The sequence below is a fragment of the Mandrillus leucophaeus genome, unplaced genomic scaffold (assembly GCF_000951045.1).
Source record: "Mandrillus leucophaeus isolate KB7577 unplaced genomic scaffold, Mleu.le_1.0 Scaffold808, whole genome shotgun sequence".
Classification (NCBI taxonomy): domain Eukaryota; kingdom Metazoa; phylum Chordata; class Mammalia; order Primates; family Cercopithecidae; genus Mandrillus; species Mandrillus leucophaeus.
The window spans coordinates 96,337-111,151 of record NW_012108786.1 but is presented as its reverse complement, the minus strand read 5'-3'; the positions used below and the strand labels follow the sequence as shown (position 1 = coordinate 111,151).

The 14,815-nt window shown below is 34.8% G+C and overlaps 1 protein-coding gene across 1 annotated transcript in view; it reads right to left on the bottom strand.

The window, feature by feature from the left end:
• LOC105530243 (contactin-associated protein-like 2) overlaps positions 1-14,815 on the bottom strand; it is a gene marked incomplete at its 5' end in the record, with an annotated part of 1,172,010 nt that overhangs the window by 1,063,024 nt on the left and 94,171 nt on the right. The window contains 2 exons of the mRNA XM_011967648.1: positions 6,164-6,428; positions 9,609-9,752. Coding sequence (XP_011823038.1) covers positions 6,164-6,428; positions 9,609-9,752 — 409 coding nt within the window. The remainder of the gene's footprint in view (positions 1-6,163; positions 6,429-9,608; positions 9,753-14,815) is intronic.

Genomic DNA, 14,815 nt, shown 5'->3' with positions numbered 1-14,815 from the left:
TGCTTCTATTGATGTAACATGTACACCAGCATTCACTGCAGTATAAGTAAAGGTAGATTTCCACCCAGTTTGCATGATCATGGTACAGCCACACTGGAAATTGACATACAATAAAAAGTCAGTTGTGCGAAGCTACCCGGGAGCAACACAGCATTCACTCAAATGCCTTTTACTGGGTACCATGTGGCTCTCCCAGCAAGTCTATTTGTGAATTCTGGGGAATAAAATCAGCAAAATGTGTTGTAGATATGTCCAAGGATATCTTATTTCTATGTATCTATTTAATGTCTAGAACACAGATCTTTCTTTATCTCACTTTTGGGATCCACTAAACAATAGAATCTATTCCTTTCCAGCTCAGTTCTAGGCTCCTAATTAAAATGAGTACAGTGCTCTATGAATTAGAATTTCTTAGGCTCTGTTTTCCCCCTAAGAATACAGAGCCATGTTTTATCTTTTGTATCTTAAGATGATGGATTTGCGTTTACTGGAAATTTTTAGATATCTACAAGTCCATCAAAAAGTACAAAAATCTAAAAATTACTTTTTAGCCACTTATTTTGTAGAAGTATGGTGTATGTAGATTATTTGTGAATAAAGTGATGATTTATTTATTTATTCAATGTATTCTTTTATTGAGAAAAAGGAATATGTTGTTACCTGATAGCTAGCAATAGTTTTAAGGGACAATGCTTTTATCTATCTATCTATGTATCTGTCTATCTGCCAATCATTTATCTACTTATCTAGCCAGTTATTTACCCAGGTTGAAAAATAGTTTTAAAATTACATAGATGGTGTGGAATTTGTTCAAAATGAGTTACGAATATTTTCAAATAAACATTATAGACACAACCCCAAATTTCTGCACCTGACTATAAAATGCTCCATTTGTATGTAAATGCAATTGAAATTCTGTTGAAGCTTATTATTTAAGGTGAAACTTTTAAGAAATTGGCTGTACATGTTTCTAAGTAAGGAAATTAGAATTTTTAAATTGATATAACTTATGCTATTTAATTTCCATTTGTAACATTGCTAACTAAGCCTCATACTTTTCAGAAATATCATTTTATCATCAATTGTTTTGTAGCATATTGTTTTTGATTTCTAAAAACAATTGATGTTCACTGTAGAAAGTACAGATATTAGAGAAAATACATTAAAAAGTTAGTATAATGAACTGATAACCCACCAATTAGAGATAATCACTATTAGTATTACTTATTTATTTCATTATAATTTGGAATGAAATAAAATTCCTATATTTATAATAATGACATTGAAGTCATAGTCTACTTAAGTTTTTATTAAAATTTTTATTTATAGCATTATATTTTCCCATATTATTAAATTCTATTTAAGAAACACGATTTATAATGACATAATAGTATTCCACATAAAAATACACATTTCAAAATCACCTGTCCATTTTCAGTAGTTTGTTTTCAATTACTTTTGTTATTGTATATATGTTGTGATAAATATCTCTGGGTGCTTCTTTATTTTCTTAGAATCAGAAAAACTTTAATGGATCAAAGGGAAGTAACATCTTTTAAGGCTTCTAATAAACATGGTTTAAACTTGAATTAAAAAATTTATCTTGCTAAATAAGTCTCTAATTATTTTGCTGTAAAACATAATAAAACAAATCTCTCAAATTATTTGTAGTAATGCCTAAACATTTAGTTTTTGAGTTATAAGAATTTAAGACAATTTGAAATAATATCAGTATAGAACTGAATATAATTTTTCAGTAAACAACTAAAACATCAAAAATTGTATTTCAAATGAGATCTTTTTTCTTACATGATGAAAAGGATATCTCATGGGGCAAGTTATCACTGAACTTTGGAAAATGGTATAAATTAATTTTTTAAAGAAATATTAATATGCTGGCTACATTTCCAAATGTTCATAAAGTTAAGAGCAGAGATATTTTAATTGCTTAGAATAGACACTACTAGGACTGTTCCCAAATATATTTGCCCAGATTGAACTGGGAACTATTTCCCAGCATGCTCCCAGCCACACACTGAACCAAGAAAACTCCCACTCCTCCCTTGACACACCCAATGGAACACAATGATTTACAAAGGAAATTTTACTAACAAGCAAAGTAAATAAAACAACTCACAAGAGATTTCCTTTGGAGATGAAAATACAAACACAGATGATCTTTTCTGATTACATATTTCTGAGACAGTGTGGACACTGAACAGCCATTTGAAAATTGAAGCAATACCTACATTAACAGAACAAGGAGGTTCCAGTACTTGAGTATAAGAAAACAGATAACTTAGGACAGGACATATTCTGAATCACTTTCTGGAAAGGCTTTGTTTATACATGGAGAGAAGTTAACCTTTTTCCAATAAGTGAGAGAGAATATTAAGATAAATCACTTTCTCACCACTATAATCAATGCCGAATCACATGGTATTACCTTGTTAATATTGGCATGCGACAACTCAGCATTGTTCTAAATATCTGTTTGTATTTAGTGGCATAAAATTGAGTCATTTTGAAATAAAAACTTACTTCAAAAGGTAGGTAGGTTTTTTTTGTTTGTTTGTTTGTTTTCTTTTGCTATAATTCAAATAGTAATGTACATGAATGCTTCTTTTTACTACCATTATAATATTATAATACTGTTCCCATAAGACAAACTTAGTTTTCCAATATAGAGTGATGGAGCTAATACTTCCAGGCACCTAAAACTTTAAAAAATTCCAACACTTCAAATAAGAAAAAGAATGTAGGTCAGGTCAGTGTTTTCCAAACTGTATTTAGGACACGAAATTATTACAGTGGGTCATGATCTTTTTTTTTTTTAAGAAAAAAGGGAGAGAAGAGAAAATATCACAATTATCATAGTGTATCTAAAATAGCAAGGTAAGTTTTATTTCACTGAACTTTGTGTCAGGAGATTTTGAGTACGACATAAAATATTTTCTTACTGTACTTTGATCAAAATTATTTGAAAAACATGGTTCTAGGTCCACCTTCCCCAGGGTTTTGAATTTTAAGTTAAAATGAAAATTATGCCCAGAATGAACAGCTATTATTCATTAGAACCTTTTTGCACATGTTTAATTTTCTTTTATCATTTATGCCTAGTTAAAAGTAATGCATAAATATGTACTACTCATAAATCAGTAACTGCTGTCCTAAAGAAAGTGATATACTGGGATAAAATCAAGGCATTTTGAAATAAAAACTTATTTCAAAATGTAGGTAGGGTTTTTTTGTTGTTGTTGTTGTTGTTTGTCTGTTTGTTTTTGGCTATCCATCAGAAAAAGCTGATGTTGCAACTTGGAAAATATTTTTATGGTAAGATAACCCACTCCATAAATCCAAGACTACTGAGTTTAACTGAATTTTGTAATTCAAGTCTACTGTTGATTACTAATGAGACTCTTGAAGACAGTAATCACAAGTTGGAAAGAAAGATGCAGAGACAGGGTGAACAACATATTAAACATTCTTTTACTTGTAAGATGTATTTAATATTTTAAATTAATTCCCAAAGAACAGCGTTGACCAAGATGGGAAAAAAGGTTTTTGATCCAACTGGGTTACGTTCATCCTGGACCACGGAACTTATTAAATAAAAACCAAGTTACCAGTATATATTACCAGTATCTGAGAGTCTCTGCATTACCTTCTCAGTGCACTACTTTATGTGTGTACACCAAAATCTTATCACTGGTTATTTTTCTTTTCTAGATTTTCTGCATTTTCTAAATTCTTTCAATCAAAATATTTAGCCAAAGGAGAAATGGACTGACATTCTTCAATGCTCCTGCTGATAAGAGTAGAGTAGCTGTGATACAGATACCTTTCCCTTTGTTAAAGCCAACATTAGAATCTTGAGTTAACTGTTTTCTCAGTGTTGCCACTTTACTGAATTATTTAGACATTTAATTGAATTTGATAAAATACGTTAAAAGACAGAGGAAATTATCTCCTATGGTTTCCATATGTACTTGTAGATTGAATGAATGAATATAAAATATAACTTTTTAAGATGGTTGAATTTTCTTTTTTTCCTCAACTAATCTTTCTCAAATTTGAGCACTTAGTTTCCACTGTGCATGTATGTTTTTGTGTGTGTATGTGTGTGTGTGTATGTGTGTATATATATAAAATGCTTGAAGCAGTAAGGTATTTGTACTGGATTATACAATACTATGGAAATCTTTAGATTTCATATCATTTTCAATTAATTTGCACAGATTCTTGGCTAAATTGACAAAAAAAAACTTCAGTCCATTTTTATCATCTTTAAGCAAATCTATTAAGGTGAATTAATTGTCATGTATTGGATTCCCTTGTTCATTCTATCTTTAATTTTCAAAATAAACACTGCTTAAATTAGGTGAGAGCATCCTGGAGTACTAAATTATACCAAATCAAATTAATACATGTTTATTGACCACTAGGGTTAGTATCTTATTCTTTCAAATATATTGGCTCCTGTTACATGGAAACCTACCAACAAATTGGGTCTGCTTAGAGACTGCAAGGAGAGAGGCCTTCATACTAATATTTTTATGTTTAGTCATCAGAAAATAATCACTAATCATAACAATATAATGTGGGAGTTTTTCAACTGTGGCAAACATTTGCTTTTGTTTTTTGTTTTTTCTGTTTTTCTGGTCTCTCCAGAAATTTTCAATTTGCTGTAAATCTCCCTAGGTATACTTGTAAAAGAATGCAGTGATAAAATATGACTAGACATTCAAGGAAAAAGCAAAACTAATAAGCAGAAATGGAGAAAGTGAATATCTAGGTATTTCCCAATAGCTTTTGAGTTCACTAATTTAGGCGCATCTCTGACATAACAGTTCCTTGTGGCTTCCTTGAATCCTTTCCAGCAATAGATCATACATTCAGGCCATACACAAACATAAAGCCTATTTTACAAGAAAATATATGTTCTATATCAGGGGATATTCTGTTAGTTCAAAGGGGTCAGAGTATTGAACTCAACAAATATGGGAGTGCACTTCTTACAGGTAATATTCTATAGGCTAGAGACAGAAGAAAAAGGAGCATGGAGTCTAGAGGGGAAATGAGAGGGACAAAAATCATAGTGTGTTCGAAACTGTGTCAGGGATATGCATGGGGTGCCATGAGTGTATATGGCATATTCAGAAATCAGAGTCCATGGTCACCCAATTAAGCTCTCTGTCATGACTCCTTTCAGTATCTGTTACATCTGTACTAAGTGTTCAGTAAATGTTAGTTTTCTCCATATCTCCCATTTCTAAGTAGTTCTTCACTATATATATATATCCATACACATACACACACACACACACACACACACACACACACATAGTATGACTGTTGCAAAGACTATCCCAAGAAAAATAGATGAAAACAGTTACTATTTATCAGTCCAATATTGAGACTAATTTTTCTTTGTTTATAACATCTCAATTTACAATATCACCTTTCTTTGTACTGTATTTATCAAAGAACATTCCAAGGTTGTGAAGTCTATTCAAATAACAGGAATATTGCCTAAGCTTCCACTTGTCATATCACTACAAAGCCAAATTTAAAATTATCCTATTTTTGGCTAAGCCAGTCTTCCATCAGTTGATACACAAATCTTGTCATTCTACCTCATATTCGCTTTTATTTTCTTTTCCAACCATTCGCATAATTTTAGCAAGATCATTTTGAAGTTCTGATTCCAGCACTGTAATATTCCATAAAGTTAAAATTTGTATAATCCTGTTACTAATAGTAAAAGGTACATGAATGTTCATAAAGAGAAAATATACCAGATACCATCGTGTTTTTAAAATAAACATTCTTTGTTTTCGAATATAAATTATTCACTTAAAAGAACAGCAATTTCTCTATTAAAATAAACTAGCATTGGTAAGGAATAGATTTTGCTTTTCCAATCTCAACCAACTTTCTCCTTCACCTATGCCTTGCTCTCTCAGCAACTTTCCAATTCAACTTGGAAAGCTGAATTTTCTTATTCAATCAGTACACACTGCAACCAAGTAAGTTTCTTGAAGACCTGAATTAAAACCTAATCCTGAGAATGTAACACCAGCAAAACCAAACCAAACTCCACATTAGCTTTGGAAATGGCAATCGAAGTTTCAGGAACAAATGTCAAATAGGCTTCACTGACCTGAGGAAATATCGATTTGACTCATCTTGGTCTGTGTGATGTTGATGTGAACACCCACTTTGCTTTCAGTGAGGTCAATCTCCACATTGCCCAAATTATCTGCAAAGTGACTGAAGACCAGGAGACCATTGGGGTTCCATGTCCTAAACTGGAAACTGACTGAGAACAGGTCCTGGTTAAGCCGTCCAGGTACCTCCAGGTAACTTGTAGCATTGAAAAAGACAGGCACTGTATAGGGTTCCACACAAGAGAAGCTCAAATTTCCCTGTAAAATAGAAAGACAGGCTCTGAGGAAAACACAGAATAAAATAAACATCCATATAAGACCATTGATGAAGGTATAGTTCTACAAGTTTTGAAGCACAGCCCGAGCCTAAGTGAAATTCACATGCAGCAGCAGTGCATAGATTCAGTGACTGGATGCACCACCATGGATCTGCTTGGCGTGTAAGACCTACTATTGAGCAGCAGTTGGCTGTCTAACTGTAACAAGCAGCTTCCGCCATGGGATTGACAGCCAGACAGCCTGCTGTGATAGGCTGACGATGAGTTGTAAAGTGTGTATATGTGTTGTGGGTGTGAGTGTGAATCACGAGACTTTCTGAAGATAGCAAAGCTGCTGCTGGCCAAACATAAGTCAGGTAGAGAGATGCTATGCCCTATTCTGGGCGGTAAATGCTGACATTAATTAACATAGTACTCTGGTCTCAGTGGGGACTATGGTCGTATGTTTGTAATTTATGAAACTGATATTTTAGGGAAAATATTTTTGGATTGTTATCTATATACCTTGTATGTACATATATACATAGATAGATATTAAGTTTTCAGCATTAATGTAATTGTGGTTATTGGAGATTATTTTATTATCCAACTCAAAATTCCATTTAAATTCCCATGAAATGTGCTTATATTACAATGTATTAATTCCTGTGGAACTAGCAGTATAAATGGGCTAAATGGAAACAAATCTTGCAATAATTCAGGCTTTCCCCTTCTCTTCTATACATCTCCTTCTTGGTATAAACAAACAAACAAACAAAAAACAGAAAAAGCTTTATCATTCAGTTACACTAAATTTTATATTTCATTGCCTAACTACATTCCCTTTACAGATCTAAAAATCTGTATTTGCTTCTAACTTCTTTTATCCTATCATAATATTTTAAGGAATGTAATTGGATGATATTTTCATTGGCTCTCTCTCTCTCTCTCTTCCCCCTCCATATATATATGTATTTTTTTTAACAACACCTCATATATATATATACACCAGATGCTGATGTCTTCCATTTTAGCACATTAACCATTAAATCTAAGGCAGGCTGTCTCTCTGAATTAATATTCAAATTAAATTTGCTCTGTACGTTCACAGATGATTATTTTTAAATGCTTGCTTTTACTGATGAAAGAACTGCCTATGCATAATAACTGAGATTTTATAACTGACCACATACTTCTTTTGAGGGGATTGTCTCCCTAGCAAAATTAAAGATCCTGCCAGAGTAATGGTGCTGACTCTGGAGTCAGTGCATAATGAGGGAATGAGTGTGCTTGGGAGAAGAGGAGGTAGAATGAGCGCTGAGTCAATTTCATTGAAATATCAGCACCCAACATCTTTGAAAGTAAATTTCTTATATAAACACTTGCCTTTGTAGGGTTGCTTGCAAAATGTCCTATTCGTCTCTATCCCATCTAAGATTTTCTGTATTGTTAAAATAAAATGTAATTATAGAGCATAATCAAACTCACATATTGTGAATTCATAATCTTTTTTTATTCTTTTATTTTTGGGGGGACAGAGTCTCAGTCTGTTGCCCAGGCTGGAGCGTAGTAGTTCAATCATGGCTCACTGCAGCCTAAAAGTTCTGGGCTCAAGTGATCCTCCTACCTCAGCTTCTCAAGTAGCTGGGGTCACATGCATGCACCACCATGCCCAGCTAATTTTTAATTCAATTTAATTTATTTTTTGAATTTTAATTTTCTTAACTTGTTGTAGAGACATGGTCTCACTACATTGCCCAGGCTGGTCTCAAACTCCCGGACTCAAGTGATCCTCCTGCCTTGGCTTCCCAAAGTGTTGGGATTACAGGAGCAACCCACCATGCCCGGCTATAAATCTATAATTTATATCTCCTACTCATAAAATAAAATAAAAGCTATTTTTCTCATAAAATGAGTTTTTTTCCATGTTAAACCTCAATGTTTTCATCTACAAAATGTTTGTATCCTTCTTGTAGTATTGTTCTCAGATCATCTTAAATGTAAAATATAACTTGCCTAGCACACTACCTGTTGCCTATAAATGGAGCTATTATCATTTTTCCATGCAGTCAATATACTTTATGAGAAAACTTTAATCAAAGTTCAAGTTTTAATTTCCACTATAAATTTATGATTACTTTAAGGAAATTATTTATTAAATAATCATTTGCCTTAAGTTACTGTTTTAAACTTTCTCATATCCAACCAAAACTGTTTATTTGTTCAGGGATTTTCACTTGTCAAGTCATTTGATGAAACCCTAGGCTCAAATCTGAGGCAATGAGACCATCAGAGCTCTTTTAGAGCGGAGTGCAAACACTCATGACATTATTCTACTTCTAGTGCATAATATCTTCTTATTGTATGGGTCTCTGGAATTCTAGGCTCTCCCAAATAGGCTCTCTGGGCTGAAGCAGCTCCTGGTCTTGCAGAGCCATAGAGAACTCTCATACTAAAACTATAAACTAAGTGTCTTTTACGGATGTTGAGTAGTGTCATTTGGAAGCAGGTGTGCTGGGGCTTTCTTTGACTTTTGCTCTCCTTCCAAAATCTAATGAAACCGGGCACCAACTCACACAAGAGGCAGACAAAAATCACAGTGAACTTCTGGGGCACAACTTTTGCTATGCAGTGGAAATCAAGCTTTATTTAATTGTATAATATTTAGTCTGGTTAGAGATTTGTTAAAAAAAAAAAAGTATTTATTTACATGTTCAAACAAATCATCTTTGGAAGCACAGGAGTAAATATAACAAAGTCCCTGATTAAAAAACTTTAAAAATATTAAATTAAACCATAAGCAAGTAACTTAGAGCATATGTGATGAGATATTTGAAAACATGATGCTGCCGGTTTAAGGGCTGCTAACTGCTGGGATGAAGCATGTGCTGAAGTGTATCTGTTCTCCTGCCACAAGTTATCCAGAAATATTGCGTCTGACGTTCTGTGCTCCATGGGAATAAAACCTACCACCTACTAAGGGCTCCTCCCATTTTCTATTCTCAAAGAATAGCAAGTATCTACACTATTTCTGGAAACTCCAATGTTCGTTTTACATCATTGTGCCCAAACATAAATATGATGAAAAATGTCATGATTTTGTTGTTGTTCAATACTCCAAAAAACAAAAAAAGTTACTTGATTTTTTATAGACCAATATTTTGAGGATGAAAATTCTTACCACATTTGAGGGCTCTAATTTCTTCCTTCTGGCAAGATCAGTAATGTTGATGCCGTTGTAGTTGATGCTTTCCATGCAGCCTTTGAAATTCTTTCTACCGCTGGAACTGGGCTTGCCAGAAAAAGGGATGCCTCCAAAGGTTATCTTTGAGAAAAAGAAATTAAATGTAAACATCCACATTGTGTTGTGATAAACTAGACAAAACTATGAATACAGTCAAGGTCAAGTAGCTATACCCCAATCAAAATATACAAATATTATAGCATTCTGCCTCCAAAATCCATGGCATATTAAATTACATTGTTGATGAAGTGTCTAATGGAGTCATTCGTTCTAATAATTAGATTATAACTTGAACAAAAAAATAGTAATGATCCTTTGCAATTTTGCTGCCCCAGAGGCATTTTATAACTTTTCTTGAGAATATTTAAAAGATTTTTTATTCAGCAAACTTCTTTTATCAAATAATATTAGACATATATTTTTATGTTTATCATTCAAAGACATACTATCAATAAATGCCTCCAGTAAGCATGAGATAATCAGCACTAATTTAATAAGCTGATAAAACTGCAGCCCAAAGCAAGGGATATCGTATTTACCCTATGCAGACTTGTAGTCTAATGACCATGATTGTCAAAAATTCATTAGATTTATTTTGGATGTAGAAAATAGCTCAAAAAATATCATTACAATATTGATTAGGGACCACTTAGGATCTGGGAACTCAAAGTTGAACAGTGTGGGCTTAAAGATATTATAGGTCTTTTAAATCCTAAGAAATAAGATAGTGCTACTGACTGTGTTCCTCTGGCTGCTACCGCTTATAGAAAGAAAATATCTATTTCTTACATATTTTTGATCAATATATATTATAGCATTAAATCTACATGACACAAAATTGCATTTAGTATTTTCATGGTGAAGGATGATATTCACTATGAATAGTAAGTTAGTAGTAAATGAAGCCAACTGCTAAATATAATTATAATATCAAGATATACGATACTTGTAATACATATCTTTTAAATTATCATATAGAATTACCATTATCTATTTTTTTTTTTTTTACTATCAGCTTCATTAAAATGCCAGAAAATATTCTGTGGTCCAACCACTTCATTTTCAATGATAATATATAACTATAAAGAATCAATGACAGCCTAATATCCTATCATTGATTACATTAGGGATTGGGGTTAGAACTCACTAAATTGTTAGGAATCTGTTAACTTGAGCCTGTGATGCTTTTCCAGAGCATGTTTGATGGGGTGAAATGAAAGCAATGAAAATGAAAAAAATGAAGTGAAGACATTTTTAAAAATTAGGACTTCGTATTTGAAGCATAAGTCGAAGATTCTGTGTTCTGGAAGGTCCATAAACAAATTATGTTCTATTATTTAGTGTTATGGCATCTTAAATGCTTAATTAGTTTTAGAGGGGGAACACAAATTATGAGGTGATGATAAAAATAAACAAAGGCCTCATTTAAAATAAATTATTATTAATGGTTAGCTGAATATGTATTATTTGCCACAGAGTTCACGTATAAGAAGGTAAAAGGAAAATTGAGAAAAAATGTATCCCAAAGAATCAGAAAACTACAAAGAAGAAATAGAGAGTAATCTAAAGTAGAATTATTGGGGAAATGTTTTCAACTTGCACTGAAATGAACATATTAGGTACCACCTAAGTGTACCTAGCACCAAAGGCAATCATTTTTGATACTAAAATGGAGTACTATGTCTTCTGTTTACAATCTTTTTCATCAATTTTTCCCCAACTGACAGTAATAATATCATCAATGTATAATATTATTAAACACATATTCCTCTGTGTGCATATTTCTTTAATTTGAACCTTTCACTTTCTTCAGGGGATTCAAATTATCCTTACAGTTTCTCTGCTTTCAGCAACTCTAGGCACAAGTCCACCTCATCAAGGTGCTCTGGAAAAGCAATGCAGGCTCAAGTTAAAAGATCCTAACGAGTGAGTTCTGACCCCAATTCCTAAGGTAACTAATGATAAGATATTAGGTTGTCATTTATTCTTTCTAGTTATAGATTCTCACTGGTGGGCCAGGCACGGTGGCTCACACCTGTAATCCCAGCACTTTGGGAGGCCGAGATGGGTGGATTACCTGAGATCAGGAGTTCGAGACCAGCCTGATCAACATGGAGAAACCCCGTCTCTATTAAAAATACAAAATTAGCTGGGCTTGGTGGCGTGTGCCTGTAATCCCAGCTACTTGGGAGGCTGAGACAGGAGAATAGCTTGAACCTGGGAGGCGGAGATTGCAGTGAGCTGAGATCATGCCATTGCACTCCAGCCTGGGCATACAGAGAGATTCTGTCTCAAAACAAACAAACAAACAAAAAAACAAAAAAATTTCTCATTGGTAAAGTAAACTGGTTGGACCACAGAATATTTTCTGACATTTTAATGAAGCTGATAGTAACAAATATTGTTGCAGTTGCCCGATTAATATTCAATTATTCCTGTGGCTCATACGATACATTTATCAATGCTCTTGCCACCCAATAACCTTGCCTCTAAAGAAATAACTGCATTAACTATTTTGTTAGCTTTCAAGTGTTCACAAAGTGTGGCAGGGACTATCGGATACCTCTACGTAGCCTTTCTTCCCACCCTCATTAGGGAAAAAATAATGCTTTTCAGCTGGGCACATTGCTCCCAGTCAATATAATAGATTATCAACTTATTTGAAGCCAGTTTTGGTCTCATGATATTTAAGTGGAAGGGCTGTATGTGATTCTAAGAACTGTCATTAAGACGGGGAGGGCACAGTCTTGCTTCTCTTCCTTCTTGCTAGCTGAAGTGCAAAGTGAAATGTTAGCAGTGGTCTTGGAGTGATTTGCAACAGGGATAGAGGAAGAGCAGGATGAAAAAGGACTGTGATCTTGAAGATTGTGGAACGGCCATTTGAACCTAGGGCCACCTGCCTCCACTATTCTTTTATATAAAGCAGAATAAATGTGCATCCATTAAACGTAGCCTATGTAATCTTAACTCACATATGTTTCTTTCTATTACTTCCTGTTGCCTCCTCACATAACCCTATGGGAAGAATGCGATTAAATTCATTTCATCAAAGGGGAATATGAATTGTCCACTGTCACACAACCATTAAAGGGCAGAAACAGATTCCATCTTGGGCTTCTCCTCTGATTGATTTTCTTCCTAGCCAGTCTGTGGTTCTACAATGGTCAAGAGAGACTCATTCCTCTACTTCCCTAGCAGAGCTGTATTGCAAAAGATAACAGCATAATATCCACAGTGGGTGTGCTCTGAAGAACAGAGAGAATCTAGGCCAAACACCATTTTGCTGCTCTGCCCTTTGTTTTTTATTGGCTCTGCTGAGGAAAAATGAAGTGAAGTGTACCTGTGTACCACCACACCAGTCTCAGGCCACCCTGTAGCTAGCAGACTGATTGCAGGTGACGATTGGCCCACTTCTGCAGTGTACGCAGCTACAAGAGGAGGGGATGAGACAAACTCTTAGGACTAGGTCACAAAAAACGTCCACATAGGCTAGGCGCGGTGACTTAAGCCTCTAATCCCAGCATTTTGGGAGGCCAAGGCGGGCGGATCACGAGGTCAGGAGATTGAGACCATCCTGGCTACCACAGTGAAACCCCATCTCTACTAAAAATACAAAATATCAGCCGGGCGCGGTGGCGGGCGCCTGTAGTCCCAGCTACTCGGGAGGCTGAGCCAGAAGAATGACTTGAACCCAGGAGGCGGAGGTTGCAGTGAACCTGGATCACACCATGACACTCCAGCCTGGTAATAGAGTGAGATTTCATCTCAAAAAAAGAAAAAAAAAAAAAATTCCACATAGAGTTACATCGAAGGAGTGAACTTGTATTCCATCACTTCTTTCATGATGTTCATCTCCAGGAATTGTGGTAAATATATTTAACTTACGCTAGCTGTGCTGTGCTGAATCCCCCTCATACTGGTTCACAAGAACCAACTGTTAAGCAGAGCTATTATTAAAACTTCCACTACATAAGCTATAAATTAAATAAATTACATGAAACACAACATTCATAACGATTCAGAATTTATCTCTACACTTTACTTTCATATAGGTTCTTGAGGTCATTTACATTTGTTGTGACTATATGATGGAAATATCATATAATTGTGTGCTGTTAGGCATCTCTTCCCAACTCCCAGCTCAGTTCCATATATGGTAGCATGAAATCAACCATGGTGGGAAATTCGCACCATGAAAATTAACAACTGCTATATATCAGGGCATTCCTCTGACCATTCCTCCCTGGAGAGAACTGGTTGTTAAGCATCCACCAGCACACCCCTACCTTTGGGCCTCAATGCCTTTGTCGTTAGTGTACTCTGGAAGAATAAAGGCAGTATAATTTGGGGGAAGCAGGACATTGAGTCGTCAGGTTTTGTGAAGATAACAAGACCATCTTTCTCTTCCTTTAGGCCAAAGCCTCTAAATAGTTCAGTAATGAACATTATATAATTTGTATTATTTTAGCTTTGAAGCTAATTTTCATGCAGTCTGTGAGGTTTGAGTGTAGTTAGTGTGTGGATATATCAAGGAGATAAGTGCAACAAAACTAGAGACTGACTCTACTCTAATATAGTCCCTGAGGTGTTTTTTGGTGGGTGGTTGTCTGTTTTTCGTTTTGTTTTGTTTTGTTTTTAAGATGGAGTTTCGCTCGTGTTACCCAAGCTGGAGTGCAATGGCATGATTTTGTCTCACTGAAACCTCAGCCTCCTGGGTTCAAGCAATTCGCCTGCCTCAGCCTCCCAAGTAGCTGGGATTACAGGCGCCTGCCACCATGCCCGGCTAATTTTTGTATTTTTAGTAGAGACGGCGGTTTCATCACATTGGCCAGGCTGGTCTGGAACTCCTGACCACAGGTGATCCACCCACCTCAGCCTCCCAAAGTGCTGGGATTACAGGCATGAGCCACCGCACCTGGCCCAGTCCCTGAGGTTTTTTCTAAACAAATAAGCAAAGGGAGTCCCTTCCCATTAAGAGAAAAGTATAGCAATATAAAGGTAGGCACAGCCACTTTTATTACATTTCATACCAATAATTGCAGTCTCTAAGGGGACAGTAATCTGGCAGTAGCCAGAAATGTTAAGTCTACCCTGATTCTTTGTCAGTTAATTTAAATTTCTTCTTTTTTTTTTTTTTTTTTTTT